Genomic DNA, 17,487 nt, shown 5'->3' with positions numbered 1-17,487 from the left:
TATCCTGCACGTTCTTTTGAAATGCCTATATTCTCAGCAATTTCACGTACTTTGACTCGCCGGTCATCCAATACGATATCGTGCACTTGATCGATGATTTCTGGTGTTGTTACACTTTTTGGACGTCCTTGACGTGGATCATCATCAAGGCTGGTACGGTCACTTTTAAACTCGGCAGCCCATTTCTTAATTGTCGACAACGAAGAAGATGAGTGCCCATAAAGCTTTATGAACTTCGAATGAATTTCTTTCGTTCACACAGACATCACTTTTTCTTCAGACAGCTGTATAAAACAAACTACTTGATAGAATGACTTGCAATTTAATGGATGCTTATGAGAGATGTACCAACTTAGAAAAAAAAAAATCTTGCCGATAGTGTCGCCATCTATGGTCGAGGCCAAGAACTTTTCAGACCAACCTCGTAAGTACAATGATAAAGTTCGTTCCTTGCATTTTTCTCTTAGCTGATTCAATATCTGCGATTCTCGATTGTGTTAAATTCCTTTCTGAATCCAGCTTACTAATATTAGTCTGAGCATGATCTAATAATCTCGTGATACTATTTGTTATTATTTTAAAGAATAGCTTATATACTTGTGAAAGCAGACTTATAAGAGTATAATTTTCTATAATTTTTATCCTTGTTTAGCCAAATGTATCGTTTTACTCGTAGTAGCATTGTCCTGCGATTTGGTATAATCATCATTTTAGACCTTTAGTAAATAAATTTTTAGTTGTTCTGTTAATATTTCTAATGCTCCTTTCATTATTTCCATTGCAGCTCCATCTTTTACATTCGTTTTATTATTTTTCATTACATGTTCCACATTATTTCGAACTTTGGTATGATTGGAGTTCTTTCTTCTTCTTCTTCTTCCCGTTCTTCTTGCTTCCACGTACGAGTTATGATATTGTACAATTCTGAACAATACTGTCTAGCCTTTACTACTATGTCGTTTTATTTTTATATTTGATAATTCGTTCATTTTTATTTTCCATTATTAATATCTTTTTTTTTCCTATTGCAATATTATTATGTAGTACTTCCATATTTTGGTGCTGTTTGTTATTCCTTATATAATTTTATCTTCCCTTTTCTTTTTATCACATTCCAGATTGTTTTATTAATTTCTGCAAATTCTATTGTATTTCCTTTTCATTCTCCATTTAGTTTTCTTCTCTTCTGCAACAGATATTTTTGTTTTTTTGGATGAGATTTTTCTTTTTAACTTTCTTATATTTTGCAATCATAAGTGCATTTTTTATAATGATTACATTAAGATTTTCCTGTATATCACCCGTTTGTATATAAAGTTTTTCCTTCTTTTTAATTAATTCATTTTATTGTATTTTTTAACTGTATGATTTTTTGCAATTTTTTCTTGATGAAACTTTTATTGGTTACTAATGTGTCTTATTATGTTTCATTCTGTAATTTTTTTTTCCTTTTATTGATTTTATCCCTCTAACTATTCTGTGATCGTTGGTCACTGGAACATCTTTAAATATTCACACGATATGCTAAAATATAATTTATTTCACTCTTTGTTTATCTTCTTGGGTAATCCATGTCCATGTTCGGTTTGGTCTTTTCTGGTAAAATATGATTATAGCATTCGACCTCCTCATCATAAAATTTAACATCATATTTCCTCTTTCATTTTTCCTATACCATTTTTCCTATATTCTTTTCTAGTTCATTTTAATTTTCCCAGCAGTGCATTAAAATCTCACAACATTTCGGAGTAGCATGTCCTCTCCGATAGTTCTATTTATTTCTCTAAACTTAAGTTCACTGGGGATTTTATACCGTGGGTTCGTTCTTTACGTAGCATATTCATGGTTTTAATGGGAGGATTATCTTTTCGCCCACGATGACGAATGGCTTGGGACAGTATTGGAAGTAGCTAATATAACAGAGCTGTGAAGCGCTATTGTTGATATTGTCACACCACTGGCCGCCCTAAAGGAGAGGTACTTGCCACTGTTCCTAACCAGCTTACATTGCTCTGCCTCAGAATATGTTCCGGAAACCAAGTAAGCTCTACAGTCAGTTGTCTCCACCCTGATGGGGTAGCAGATGCTTTTAGGAAGCTGCTCCTCTGGAGTAATATAGGGGATGATTGGAATCCCTCTTAATCTGGTGCTACGGTATTAACCTGTCCGGCATGAGAGGCCCTGCATTAGAATACCATGCCGCCGGCATAGCTGAATATATCCTCGATCACTTCATGTATCCCATTAATCAAATCAAGGTGATGATTCCGGGAAAGGGAATTTATATCTATATATTTTGCTGTGTCTGAACCAGATGAAATAATCTCGTAATGCCAACAGTAACACATGTGGTGCTGGTGATGCTTTTTCCGTTCAGTCGATTCCGACCCTAGGTGACTTTCTAGGCATTGCCCATAAAGTCTTCCTGGTGAGAATTTTACAGGGTAGTTCACTATTGCTTTCCACAATCCCCCCCCCCCCCGAATTTTATCCGGACTTGGAACCGGCATATGGCTTGGAAGTATTCATGACTGTAATCCATGCGTGTTAACGGGACCGATTTACCCAGGTTCCGGTTAAAAAAAATCTACCTCCATGTGACACCTAACTCGCCTTTCGTCGAAAGAGACCAGACAAAGGTTCCTCACGTCACTGACGGGAATCGAGTCCAGGCCTTTACTGGACTAATCTATACTGACTGAGATACGGAGGCTCTATAGTAACTAGCTGTATAGTATGTTAAATATTTAGATGGCCTGTGCCCAGAGATGGCTTAAGTAGACTAAGTGATCTACCGTGGATTGTGAGCGGTAGAATCCTTGGGGAGATATCAGAGTCTCTATCAATGAAAATGTTTGGTGTTGGCCATATTTTTCCGTTATTTTAGAAAAGACATAAATGAGGGTAATGCATTAGCAGCTTGATGATAAACTGTTTTTAAGAGTCTGTTGTATATGATGACTTGATTCCATTTTGTTTATTTGCCAGTCCAGTATGAAAGAATTAACAGGCAATCTGGAAGAGGAGTTAATTCTAGATCAAAAGTTTTCATTGCAATTAAGGACATGCCGTCATTTCCATAAAAAAGTTTGTTGACTGTATGCACTGAGGAGAACTACGCTCCACATAGTGTGTGTACACAGACACCCAATTTACTTGCCATATGCGAGTAGTAGCCTCAGTGGTACTTCCCATGTACCACTACATGGATTCAATGGATTCCTCCTCCAGTCCCGATCTGGCAGTTATGTGGCGGGGAGATCGTACACTAGCAAGTCAGGAAACATCCCGATTCGTTACCATGAGGTTTAGGGCTCGTATTTATATTGGTTGACCGTCTCTTGAATAATTTGTTTCTGATATGCTCTCAAATGGAAGAGATTTTGGGCCTACCTATCTTGTCTAATGCACTGCATGAAAGTTTTCATGCATAGTACATTTAAAAGTGAGAGGTGGAATAGAAGCCAGAAACTCTTTACTGGAGACCAAACATAGCATTAGCCTGACCGCTAAATGAGAAAAAATACTGTTGGTTGTGGTTCTCTGGAAAAGGACAGTATGCCATCTAGTTGGGCGGGTTGAATTTCTGCTCACTCACTGAGTTTCATCACAGTCCCTTTTGTGAATTCGGGCTACACCACGAGAAGCTGGGATTTACAGCAGACAAAGCAAAGCAGTAGGACATTAATCTACTGACCCTATTGCTACGATCTAGTAGTATAGCCCTACGCTTGTGCTGTTGCCACTTTTTTTCCTACCGTCTGCATTAAATTAGAAACCGGACATCATCACTTCATTCGACCTTCGTCTAGTCCTGTAATGACTGACGAGGATTCTTCACACACCTTAGCCGTAGTTGCTTTTTTTCAGGAGGATGCTTGACCATGTGTGTACAGACCCACAATCTTGTAGTCATTGATACAGTCATTTGACTAAATCTTGAAAGACTATTGGAACTGAATGATTAATTCGATTGTATTCTGTCTTGCATCGATCAGCTATTTCTGACTTACGTATATCATTCATGTCTACTTTGTCACTTATCGACTGCACGCGCGTACGCCCACACACACACACGCACACGCACACACACACACACATACACACAGAAGTCAAGTTATTTTTTCCTTTACGAAACAGGATTGGAAATAAAATGCATCAGACTCTGTAAGTTGGACGAGATTAAAGATCAGTTCAATATTCAAATAGTCATTTAGTGTGCTAATCACATTACTGTCGCATTAACACTGTGGAGATAAGACATCGCGATGATGAAGTAAATTTCATAAATAATTTTTATTTAATTTATTTTCATAAGGATTTCCAGAAAAATTAGAAATGTTACTGACACTTAATTATTTTCAACTTTTGCAGTATTATTAATATTTTGTTTTGTTTATTTATAGTATTTGTACGTTTTGTCTGTTCAAGGTAGCCGATATTTTCTGTGTGCACCAGTTCACATAAAGCACCCATTAGGAAACGCAAGGGTAAGTAGTAAAATACTGTTTTTAAATTATAAAAAAATAGATTATAAGTTATACTGAAAAGTCCATTGCATCAGAGACAACACCTTTTAATTAGAAATGGCTATGATTGAACTCCCGTCTACGACTCTTGAAGCCTTTATAATTGGAGAGTTTTCTAACAGAAAGTCAGTATTACGATGGGTGAAAGGTTATTTTACCTCGGATACTCCGGTTATCTTCCCCTTATCTACCCGCCAGAGAACACTACCATTAGCAAACCCACTGGAATATGGATCAGCCGACGTATAGTAGCATTATTTAGTTCATATAAATAATCCTTAATAAAAAAAAAGCAATTGATTTAATAAAATTAATCGAAAAATTAATTCGTTTAATAACAATCAGATGAAAATTCAATTAGTCAAAAACATTTTTTTTTTATTTGGCACTTTACAGAAAATATTTAACCAAATAAATAGTTAAGGAAATTAATTGAATAAACTGCATGTGGTCTCTCATTGGTGAAAATCATCTACGATCTAAATATTTCACAAACAGCCAAGTTAGTCATTTCCATAACTACAGTCTGTAATGTTGGAGAGCGGTGACGTTGTCCAATTGTTAACTAGACTAGACAGTTCATAGCTAAAAAAAATAAAAGAAAAAATATATTTCAACCAATGAAGCCTGTTATACAACTCACGCCACGTGTGTAGTATTCTGTATGGGTAACAATTTTCTCTGAAATCCTATTAATTGAAATCATTAAGTTACTAATCTAATATTTGATCTCTGAACTAAGATATAAAGTATATAAAGCTATGTGGCAATGCTGATAGCGAGAAAAAAAACTGACACACACACACACACACACACACACACACACACACACACACACACACACACACACACACACACACACGTTTAAAATATAGTTAGACCCAGCTTTAAGATGCTAAGATTAAAATAATTAAATTTAGTTACAATGGTATAATATCGTACACTGATACCAACTCTCTGTAACAGTTGTCACAGTAATTTTAATTTACAAAAATCATTGTCATTTTTTTTTCTTTTGCGTAACTGATAAATAAATGCTTTAAGTCAGTTACACACATATTTTGACTTCTTATAAATATTAAACCATTACCTGCATCTACAAGTGAATAAAAAATCCCTGTCGTATGACATGGATAATCCTATAATCTAATTCATACTCATGAAGCCTGTTTCTTAACTCATTCATGCTCTTTGAACCCATTGCACGCTGATTATTATTAATGAATATTATTAATGAAGGCGAAAAATATAGGCAAGGCTGAAAAGTTTGGCCTACAAAATGCAAACAAAATGAACAAAAATAAAGATATATCGTCACTTAATATTTGGATGTATAAAACAAATATTTGATTACAATTGTTTTATTTATTTAACTTCTGTTGAGTTATCTATGTTTTTATTTCATTTATCTTTATTTATGTTCATTTATTTACTTATGTTTCTTATTTATTTCTTCTTCTATTGGCTTCGCGTATTAGCCAATTGTTTGCCTGTAACGTTTTCGAGGGTTTAAAAAGTCTTCTGTCCAACTCCTCCTGGGTCTTCTTCTTGACCGATGTCCCTTTGGTTTATATGTCCAAGCAATATTTGGCCATCTGCCTCATTCATTCTTTCTACATGGTTTTACCATTTCTTTCTATAGTTTTTGTAATGTCTTCTGTTATGTTAATTATAGATAATTGTTTTATTATTTCTTCATTTCTTATCTTGTCTATTCTTTTATAGCCTGCAAGCGGTCTAAGGAACTTCATTTCTGCAACTTCCACTTGTCTATTATCTCGTTCCCCCCCCCCCAAGTCCATGTTTCACTGCCATATTTGAGAATTGGTTTGGCTATTATTTTATATAGTTTCATTTGGGTTGTTCAATAAACATCTGTTTATTGAAGTTTCTGTTCAGAGTTCCATTGACTGGAACTCTGAACAGATATCTAATTTCCTAGATATTTAAATTTGCTCACTAGTTTGCATCTTTTAATTTCTTTACCTTTGAAATGCTGTTGATTTCGTTCTATTTATTGAGATTTTCATGTTGATACTGTTCTATTGTTTAGTTCAATATGTGTAGATTTTTCTGTAATTGGTCTTAATTTTCAGCAAAAATAACTTGATCGTCAGCATGCAAAAGGCTGGTTAATTCTTTATTTCCTCTTTTAATTCCTATGATGTTGTTTTTCCTCCACTCTCTTGAAATGTGTTCCATATATGTATTGAAGAGTATTGGTGATATCCACTTCCTTTGATGAGACCTCAATTGGTTTCAATTTTTTCGGTTGTTTCATTATTAATTTTACTTTTAATATAGCTTTCTTCCATTATATTTGCTATTTCTTTTGTGGTTTGAGGTGGAGCTTTCAATTCATACAGTATATTGATTAATTTTGTCTGTTGATTTGATCGTATGCTTTCTCATAATCCAGGAAGGTCATATAAGTTGGCAGGTTAAATTCTATTCTTTTTTCCATAATTTGTTTGAGTGTAAATGTGGAATCTGTGCAGGATCGTCCTTTACTAAAGCCGCATTGTTCTTCTCCAATAATTTCCTCAGCTGATGGTGTTAATTTATTGCTTATTAATCTAGACATATTTAATAGCATGCATTTAATAAGGATATTCCTCTGTAGTTTCCGTAATCCTTTCTGTTTCCTGTTTTGAATATGTTTATGGCTATTGCTGTCTTACATTCTTGTGGGATGTTTCTTCTTCCCGTATTCTGTTTAGGGATTTAATTAATCGTAATTGAAATGATTTAGAGGTGTATTTGTATAGTTCTGGATTTATTCCATCTTTTCCTGTAGCTTTTCCATTTTTTTTAGTTTTCCCAATATTTTCTTTAGATCATTTAACTTATTGGTTCTTCATTTGTTTCTTGACTTATTACTTGTTTTATTTCAATTGCATTATTATTGTTTAGAAGCTGGGTGTAGTGATTGGTTCATTCTTTTGTGGAGGGGTCTTCTAATTGTATATTATTCTTTGTTTCTTGAGTGATTTTTTTATGAATTTATGGCTCTTTATTTGAGGCCCATTTATGTCATGCCCTAATCTTGATATCATTTTTTCCCAATCTTGTCTTCTGATTTTCCTGATTTCTCCTCTTGTTATTGCTCTGATTATTTTATATTCTAGTTCATTTCCTATAGTTTTGTCGTTTAACCAATTAAGGTACATTTCTTTTTTTTTCTTTCTTATTCGATGTCTGGGTTCAGGTTCTGTGTTCTTTCCTTTTTCTTCGCAGTTTTTTTTTTTATCATATGGCTTCATATTCTGCTTGTTTTACTATTTGTTTAATGTTTTTCAATTCCTTTTCTATATCTTTACCTTCATTTATTTTCTTTGTATGATTTATAAGTCTTCTTTGATATAGTTCTCTGATACTATCTTGCTGTAAGAGATCGATCTCAAATTGCTCCTGCTTTTGTTTTTGTGTTCTTGTATTGTTTCTTTTTCTCTGGTTTAGGACCTTAATAGTACTGATTAATAAATGGTGGTCTGAGTCAATATTGCATCCTCTGTATACTCTGCAATTTCTTACCAACTTCTTTAGTTTCTCGCCCACTATTATATAGTCAATGATGCTTTTCTATCCTCTGGTTTCCATGTATATCTATGTACATCTTTATGTTTAAAGAAGGTGTTGATGATTTTCAAACTATTATAGGTCACCAATTGCCTGAGTTCTCTTCCATTGTTATTTATGGTGTTTTTTCCTTGATTACCTATTAAATCTTTAAATGTATTTGATCCAATTCTAGCATTGAAATCGCCGTAAGATGATCAAGTAATCTTGATCATCTTACGGAGTTTTGGAGGTTTTCATAGAATTCTTCTGTTTCAGATATTTTTCCTTCTTCGGGTGTACATATTCCTATGATTGTAATAAATTTTTTGTTTAGTTTAAGTCTAGCCGTTATTATTCTTTCAGAGATCCAGTTATATGATTCAATTTTGCCATTCCATTTATCATGATCATGATGGCTATACCTGCAGCTGCTCGTTTTTCATTGGGTACCCCACTGTATATTAAACGGTAGTCCTGAAGTTCTGTAGAGTCTTATGAGTTTTTCGTTGTTTCTGAAATTACTACTATTCATATTTTCATTTCTGTTAGGGCTTTTTGTATTTCTTTGGTCGTGTGATCAGTATCCAGTTTATAGTCCTTTTTTCCAATTCCCTTTCATTATCCGTTTAGGCTGTCGGGTTTGTATTCCCTTGAAATTTGTGAGGATGAGAATTTGTCAGCTGGGCTGGTTGCCAATCATCCGCAGCCTAGTTTGGGGGTGAGGCTGCCATCTTAGAGCCTCCAGACATGACTGCTTTGGTCCTGGACTGCTTATTGGGTATTCGCAGCCAACCACCATTTTTGATGGCTATTCCCTCTATCCGCCACCTGGGTACCCGTTTGATCGCAGTAGCTCTGCTGCAAGTTTTTAATTTTCGTTTTTTCTATTTTTTTATTTAATTTTAATTTAATTTTAATTTATTTTTTCTATTTTTAATTTATTTAATTTATGTACGTTTATTCATTTATTTCCTACTTACTATTTCATAAAGACGCACTCGTGCTTATGGGAGACTCCTATTCGTGGGCATAGGGAATAACAATTCTCCAACTGTCGCGAGGTTCATAAGGTTATTCCCAAAGGAAGAATGCTATGAACGATATTGAGATATACACATTAGTAACTTTTATTTAATACAGTGGTTTCCCCATAGCTACGCGACTATCAATACCGATCCTCTTCAATTCCCTGAGCATAGTTCAGTGAGATATTTGTTGGGAACAGTCTTCGTTAAATGTTTTGGTCCATTGCTGGAAGAGGAAGTTTTGTTTGTCCATACAAGCTTTCTCAGACGAAGGGTATTTCCTTCCAGACTGATTGGTTTAGGACCACAATTACGCGCTTCTTAGACAAACAATATAGGTTATTTTTACACTGATTAAACATCCGAAATCTCTCTTTTTTTGAGAACCAGTCACTTCTGCTGTTTCCGAAATCATGGCTCCATACAGTAAGCCTTTTAAAACTTCAAAACAACCTTTTGTTTATTCCACTGCGATCAACTATTGACGATTATTAACTAGCAACATTCTTAGATAGTTGTCTAGAAGACGTTGTGATGCACATGACCAAGTATTCTGCATATATATGCTGACTGATTGATGCTTACGTAAGGGTTCTAATTCAGTTGCCTATATATGTATTTTTTGTACTTAAATACAGAAGAAACAACTAAGACTCTGAAGTGTATATCTGTTAATTACGTGTGTTTGCAACTGAGAGAATAATATGAATATTACATTTACAATATCCATTCAAAAAAAGAAAAAGAAGAAGAAAGAAAAACCTGAGTATTTTTTTTGGTTGAATTTTTAACTAAAGATGACTTACTGAAATATTGTTTAAGATATGATTAAAAAAGTAACTGTGTATGGGGGGGGGAAATTGTAAAACCTTTATTTTACATTACTTGAGATTCATTTGTAAACTTCCTAATTGGCAATTATCAGGACCAAGGAATTTTTGCCAAGAAAAAAATCAAAGAGAATACCAGAAGAAAAGGAATTTTTATAAGTTTCACAAGAGTTCTTGACACTTGCTTTACCATAACAAAATATTATCAACACGTCGCCATTCCACCAAATTCTAGTGCTGATATGATTTTTTTTCGCCCTTCGCAGTCCACTTAGAAAAAATGAAAAATTTCAAAACCGTAAGCTAAACCTGACCGTTGAAAGCTCTTGTTATGGAAAAGAAAATGCGACTCAAAGAGTCCTTTTACTAGGAATCATGCAACTAATTTAAACATGAGTGACCAAAATCTTCATTGAACAAATCATTTTGGTGACTGTTATTTATGCTAGAATAACATCAGAAATTTAAGTTCATATAGTGTGAAACCTCGACATAGTTAAATTAGCTAATCGTTAACTAAATAACCACACATGAATAATATAAGGAAATTGAAAATATTAACAATGGCATCCATACATGTAACTTATTTGAAATATTCATACACGCTTTTCATTTTCAGGGTCGTTTCTTCACATGGCTGTTTTTAATTTCAAAGCTGGTTGAATTTTCAGATACCGTAAGTATGTTAGTTAATTTACTTTATGTTTTCCGCTGTTAATCCCCAATTATTCAGCTTTATCCTAATCTTAGGAAAATCCAATTTTTCATAAGGTGTGTGTGTGTGTGTGTGTGTGTGTGTGTGTGTGTGTGTGTGTGTGTGTGTGTGTGTGTGTGTGTGTGTGTGTGCTCGCGCGATCAGAAAAGCCCAAAACACGCTGTTTTAGCAATAAGCTACTTAAACAAACATTAACGCCACAGTGTAATTCAATCCTACATTCTGTTTGAAAAGGAGATATGCAGAGTGGCCATAAAATAACTTTCACTCTTTGGAGGCATCTGTAGCTAAAACCAATAAACGGAATGTGACCAAATCTTATATTGAGACTTTTGAAGACATGGGGAGATGATTTCCGCAAAAAAAAAGATTTAGTACCTACTTGTGGATCCGAAAGTAGTCAGATATTTGCAGTAAGTGCAGGTAAAAAGGATTATGCAAATTTTAGTTGCAAAGTTTTGTTTTAGTTTAATTATTATTATTCTTATTATCATTGTAACGCGCCACATATCCAGCTGGAATGAGTGACGTGGGTGTCGCTTACACCGTCGAAATGTTATTATTCCATTGTATCTGCCTTTAATGTAATTATTCCCTTTAATGTAATTATCCTCCGCTAGAGCCCAAAATTTCCCCTATCGACAACGTTTGATACTAAATATTTTTTTCGCGGAATTCATTTCCCCGTGCCTTCAAAAGTATCAGTATAAAATTTGGTCTCATTCCGTTTATTGGTTTTAGCTACAGATGCCTCCAAAGAGAGAAAGTTATTTTATGGTTACCCTGTACTTCTACTTGGCCAGTAGAGTTGGAAATGACTTATGTGTTCAGCGCATATATTTGATGGGCCTCATTATCCATTTTACAACATTAAAAGGCGAAAGAAATGACGTCATTAGTTTCAAATTCACTGCTAGATCAGCACTGTGTATACAATATCAGTATGACAGTTCCAAATACTGCTGTTATGTTGGGTTTTACACATTTTATGCATATTTATTTAATATGCATCTTGTTCTGATAATTTTTTCCTGTCCAGGCTAAATTTCGTTAAACGTTTTTTTTTCACGTTTTACAATTCTTTGGTCGGTTTCGTAATAATTATATTTAATCAGGATATTTCCGATACCTTCATCACTGATGCAACGATTCTGCTTTTCTGGACAAAGGTTTTCCTCAATGGTAGCTACTTCAACTTGTGCTTCAGACGATGCATTGTTGTGGCGAGTATTTGGTGCCATCCACACGACTACTAAAAACTAACAATATTTTATAATTATGCTACTGAACTCACTAATGCAGTAAGCACACCAGAAACTAATTATGAAAGGCCTGTTTATCCCTATGGAAGTGACGTCTGCGCCCAAAGCGCTCTGGCAAGGCAAGCTCTTCTCGGTTATTTTTGTTTTCTTTTGTTTTGAAGAAAAGCGAACATAGAACTCACACTATTTCAGACAAATAATACCATGTGTTAGGGATAGGAACCACGGGATAGCCACACGTTTCTGCCTCTCTTCCTTTAATATAATACAATTGTTACTGTTTCATGAATAATAGTTGTTGGTTCAACATGAGTGAAAAATTAAGGAAATTTTAATTGTAATAATATTAGTATGTTTTCTTAAATAGGGGATATTTAATATAACAATTTACATAATTTTCTAAATTAAATTTCATGTATAATTTTAAATCAAATTTCTGAATATTCATATTGTTATGCTGAATGCAAATAACTGCTTTTCTTTCCTTATAGGTTTTCTTCATTCTCAGGAAAAAATTTAACCAGGTGACTGCCCTACACGTAATACATCACGTTGTAACCTTCCTGTTGACTTGGCTAAGTGCGAAATATGCTCCTGGTATATTTAATGATTTTTCTTTTTAAAAAAGACATGTGTCCTAAATAATTAATGATATTTTAAAGTTTTATTCTGTCAAGTAATTATTTAATTAAATTTCTCTATTTAATTATTAAGCTTGTCAATACACGATGCATTAGTATCATTCGAATTAAATCATACTAATAATTATAGAATAAGAGAATAATAAGAATAATAGAATTTTAATGAACGCTTTCATGACATAAAACTAACAGCAGCTAAATTCACATTTAAATTTCTAATTATACAAAAAAATTCGTTTGAAGTTTATAATTTTTTTTAATTTCTTTTTAGGTGGAAGTGGAATACAGGTTCTCTTTCTGAATAGTTTTGTACATTCCTTGATGTACACATATTACGCTTTGGCAGCGATAGGACCACGCATGCAGAAGTATCTATGGTGGAAAAAACATCTCACTAAACTGCAGATGGTAAGCATTGTGGGTTAGTTAAATCCATTCGTGATATCTTTACTAAAAGCAAATTTAGTAATTTTATTCTGTTGTGTAGGATACTTTTGCGTAATTCTTTCAACTCCTGTTTGAGAATTTCATGAAAACGAGGCACAAAAGGAGAAGAAAAAGGAGCCTTGATTTTATAAAAAAAAAAATAAAAATCATCACTATTGAATGTCTCTAAAACTAGCATACTGGAATATTCACTGCAAGCGACTGAAGAAGTTTCCAGAAATAGTGAGACGTGACCATTTTTGACAAGACTTGAATATGAAGCCTCATATCATCGCAAGTCAAAGTAGGCATCCTTCAATTACTTGACGTTGCCAGATTTAGTTGAAAAATTAGAAAAGTGGCAGATTGTAAAATTTCTTCAAAAATGAACACAGTGAATGAAAAAAAAAATCCTTCGAACAATACTTTTTTTGCACTAAGTAATTTCTTCGAAAAACACGAACTCAGGGCTCATCGTGATTACATAACTTTGGTTTTTTTTCTGGAGAACTAGATAAAATTGCTAATGTTGTCACAATTAAATAAAATGATTCATGATGCTGAAAACTAAATCGGATAGATTATTTTCCAGCAATATTGAGAAAACTGCCAACCGTATATGATGAGTTGAACTACTTAATGCTCATATTAACTCCATAGCAAGGCATAGACTTCATAAACATCCAAAAATACTCCTAGATATTCTACTCAAGTGGGCACGAAGTGTATCGTCAGGTTTGTTGCCTTGGGTCCCTGTTAGCACTGCTTTTTTCCCACTGTATTCTGTATTTTGAAGTTGACTCAGGCTAGAATCAACAAAACATTAACTTTCAATGTTACGACTATCAATGATGTTGATCACACATCTGAAAAGACAAAAAAAAAAAAAAAGACGAACTAAAATTCTGATCATTCATTTCTCAATAATGATTTTCCCAGCGTTACCTGGTACATTACCTTTTTTTCCTTTTTGATGGAAATGCTGAACAACGTGTTTTTCTTTTTCTAGTAGCAATTACTTGGAATTTTTCTACTTGATAGGTAGTTAAAAGATCTTACCTGAACACTATTTTTTACTCGACGTGTGACTTGTTTTTTTCCTTTTCTGTTTCATATTTTCCTTCACAAAGAAAAACAGTCGTTAAACACTCTATCAATAGTTGTTAGTTGTACATAACATTTTATCAATCTCCCATACGAGCAGTATCACGTCTACCATATAGCAGAATTGTGCTATGTTCGAGTGGAAGGTGTTAGGGTGGAAAGAGAGAAACCAAAAAAGCAAGCCTGTTCTCTCAAATAGTGGCAGAGCAACAGACTCTGTTTCTTGGGATGATATTACCGTTATGCTAGAATATTTACGGATTCCAGTTCTGTTGATCGACCACTTGATGCACATCTATAGAAATTAAGGGAGAAATGAGTGATTTCATATGAAAGGCACTGAAGACATCATAAAATATGCAAAAAAAAAAAAAGTATGGAATCATCTTTGCGAATTTTTCATTTCTGGAATAAAAACCAAGTGTCCACGCACCCAATGATCCACACTTGCTACTCTAAATTCGAAATCTTTCTTGTTTAACAAACTGAAGGTTTGGAAATGCCACAGTGTGAGGAACTGTTAAGGAAATAGGTGAGAATATTATTACCTATTTCCACCATCTCTCATTTCCACACAAAGACCTGAAGAGGATAAATTGATGATAAATTGTTTGAAGGCTAAAGAAACTTTAAATACCATTTTATATATATATATATATATACAAATCTGTTAGGTCTTATCCAAAAACATTGTCGTAGTAGTGTACTGCATCTCCTTTATTCGTGTATTATGATTAAGCGAATGTGAAAATTTCCTCCGTAACTAAGTCGAGAGCTTGATGGAATATTTGGCCTTCAGACAGAAAGAATTACGTTTGAAACCATTCTACTATGTGAAATTTGTTTATATGGTATTTAAAAATAACATTTAGCTAACTAGTTTCTGTTAAGGTCTCAACAGAATTAGTATGCCACTCAGAAACATCCATTGTGGTATTGGAAACGACAGATTATTAGTTGAAGATCAGATACGCTACTAATCGCCAATCAGGAAGGCGGTAACTCTTTTGGCAAAAATCTTCCTGCATAAAAACAAATAGTTTTATTGTCCTTTTATTTTTTTAAAATCTCTTTTAACTGTATTATTCTATTCTGCGAAATCACTGATAAAATATATCAATACGAAGTGACTTCAAACTACAATTCAACTGGAATGCCTTTATACACGATTTTATTTTGCATACAGAAATCATTCTACTGTGTAATCGTTACTTTTTTATAATCATTATCGTCATTGTTCCCTCAAGAGTTAGACTTCAATGGAAAGTGGATTGGCTTTATGTAATTTTCTTATTATTAGTAGTATAACGCAAAGAAAAAATTAATAGTTCGTCATCGTATGTATATCTAAGCTCAAGAACAAGATGAAAGGTACCCATTTTTATCCAGACAACCGTGACAGTAGCCATAAACCAGCTAACAGAAAACTCCTGATGTTGGCTATTTACTGTATACAAAAGATTCAGTTCAATTTAAAATTAAACTCAATTTAATTTTCGACCAGTTTTCAATTTTCAATTCAGAATTGAATGCGTGATTTGATATACATTTTTGTCTCATTATTTTTCTGCTATAGATCTCGTATTAACCATGTAGATAAATCTTTTGACGTGAGTTATCATAAATGATCTTTGATTTTTCTTAGCTTGTCAAAGTAAACAATAAAGTGTTATAATATAATATAATATGAATAAACTTTGGCCCACTATAAACATGCTCATTGCGTAATTAATTTTGTGATGATCTCAAGAGAAATACGGCATTCAGAAATACCTTCCCTGGGTGAAAGATTTCGATTTCATTAATGAAACTGTGCATCAAATACCCAATTATTTACTTTAGCCAAAATTGTTTAATTTGAATTATGCTGTTAGCTAAATGGATTGAAATTTTTAAACAATTAATTATTTTGCAACATGAGTTTAGTAGTCTGAACGAGTTACATTTAACTTAAATGGATAAATTTGTCTTACAAAATAATAAATTTCCTTAATAAATAATAAATAATATTAAATAAATGCAAGCGTTTAAAATGTGCTCATGAAAATTTTGACATAATCGCTAATTATTGAGAATGTTTTAATTCCTTATGTGACAAAGCTTGCCGTTATTTCTGCCTATTTTGATCATTCGGAACGTGACGTATATATTGTTCTTACTCCAGCATTATTCCATCGATCAATAAACTGAGTTCATGCTTGCATTTACCAGCGACTGTTTTCAGCTTTGGTGGATTTCTTCCAGGGTACACTTTTTGAGTTACTTTCATTTGAATAAGTATGAATTAATACCATCAGCATGCGATCATAGTTCCTGCTAAGTCAAAAAACAGATTATGTCTCTTTTAATATATCCAGCATCTTACAATGCCACGTTAGCTCACGAGATTATAGGTCTGACGTAGATTTTACTAATCGATAATTATTTCTCGATGCTTGATACTGTTTCTTCTTTACGGAAGAGTTTGAATAGGAGGCTTCATTTTATAACTAATCTTTGGTCGTAGAAACATGGATTTGCCCTGCGTAATGAATTAATGTTAATAAGAAATGTTTCAACTCATTCTTAGGTAAGTCATCCATTGCATGGTCTTAAAGATTAACGAAAACATCAATTGTTGTTTTTATAGTTATTATTTTTTTTTATTTAATTTACTACAATAATGCATACGTTTGAACGATAATTTTCCATATTTTTCAGGCACAACTCTTTGCTCTGGTCGTGTACTATGTTCAGATTCCCTTATTTCAAAACTGTGGCTTCCCTACGATATTCTGCCTACTGTATGCAACTGGAAGTGGGACCTTCCTTCTTCTGTTTGTGAATTTTTACATTCAAACATATATCAAAAATGGAAAGGTGTCTTCAGTTGTGAAATCTGTTACTGATTCATGTATTACAGACCACCAGAAAATCAGTGAAAGAATGTATATCCCAGGGAATCCGGAATTTATCCATCGTCATGTTGCGCCACAGAGTATTTCGAACTGACGTTTCTTAAGAAAAATAGAAGACAAATTTGCTTCCAGGATCTCGTTAAAACATTCAGGTTATTCAGCTTAAAAATTCTTATGTGTTGAAATATTTTAGCAACAAGTGAATTTTTATGTGGCTTCTTCTTAATGTTTCATACATCATTCATCAGTGCTTGATGTGTACAAAAAGAGTAATGAAGACATCTAAGACACTATCTTGGATGCGATTCATTTTGCAAGGTCTATAGAAGCAATACGTTCTTAGCACAGGCTTTGACTAGGCAAGTTATTGGTTCAGCAAAAAAAAAAGAATACTTTTTAATCATCCTTCATTTTAAGTACTTTATTTAGAACCTTGCTTAAGTACGTTACGTAAATTTATCTCTCGTTAAAAGAGAAGCAATTAGCAGATTAGTACG

The 17,487-nt window shown here is 33.5% G+C and overlaps 1 protein-coding gene across 1 annotated transcript in view; it reads left to right on the top strand.

The window, feature by feature from the left end:
* The window catches only part of LOC150093062 (very long chain fatty acid elongase 7-like), a 30,738-nt gene extending 13,522 nt beyond the window's left edge, over positions 1–17,216 (top strand). Inside the window, exons 3-6 of the mRNA XM_090414137.1 lie at positions 4,432–4,490; positions 12,414–12,519; positions 12,835–12,971; positions 17,184–17,216. Coding sequence (XP_090270263.1) covers positions 4,432–4,490; positions 12,414–12,519; positions 12,835–12,971; positions 17,184–17,216 — 335 coding nt within the window. The remainder of the gene's footprint in view (positions 1–4,431; positions 4,491–12,413; positions 12,520–12,834; positions 12,972–17,183) is intronic.
* Positions 17,217–17,487: the final 271 nt, after the last annotated feature.

The sequence above is a fragment of the Typopeltis vanoorti genome, chromosome 24, assembly GCF_054136105.1.
Source record: "Typopeltis vanoorti isolate ZY-2024b chromosome 24, IOZ_Tvanoo_1.0, whole genome shotgun sequence".
In the NCBI taxonomy this organism is placed as follows: domain Eukaryota; kingdom Metazoa; phylum Arthropoda; class Arachnida; order Uropygi; family Thelyphonidae; genus Typopeltis; species Typopeltis vanoorti.
The sequence above is the reverse complement of the archived record's forward strand: the minus strand, read 5'-3'. Positions and strand labels throughout refer to the sequence as shown.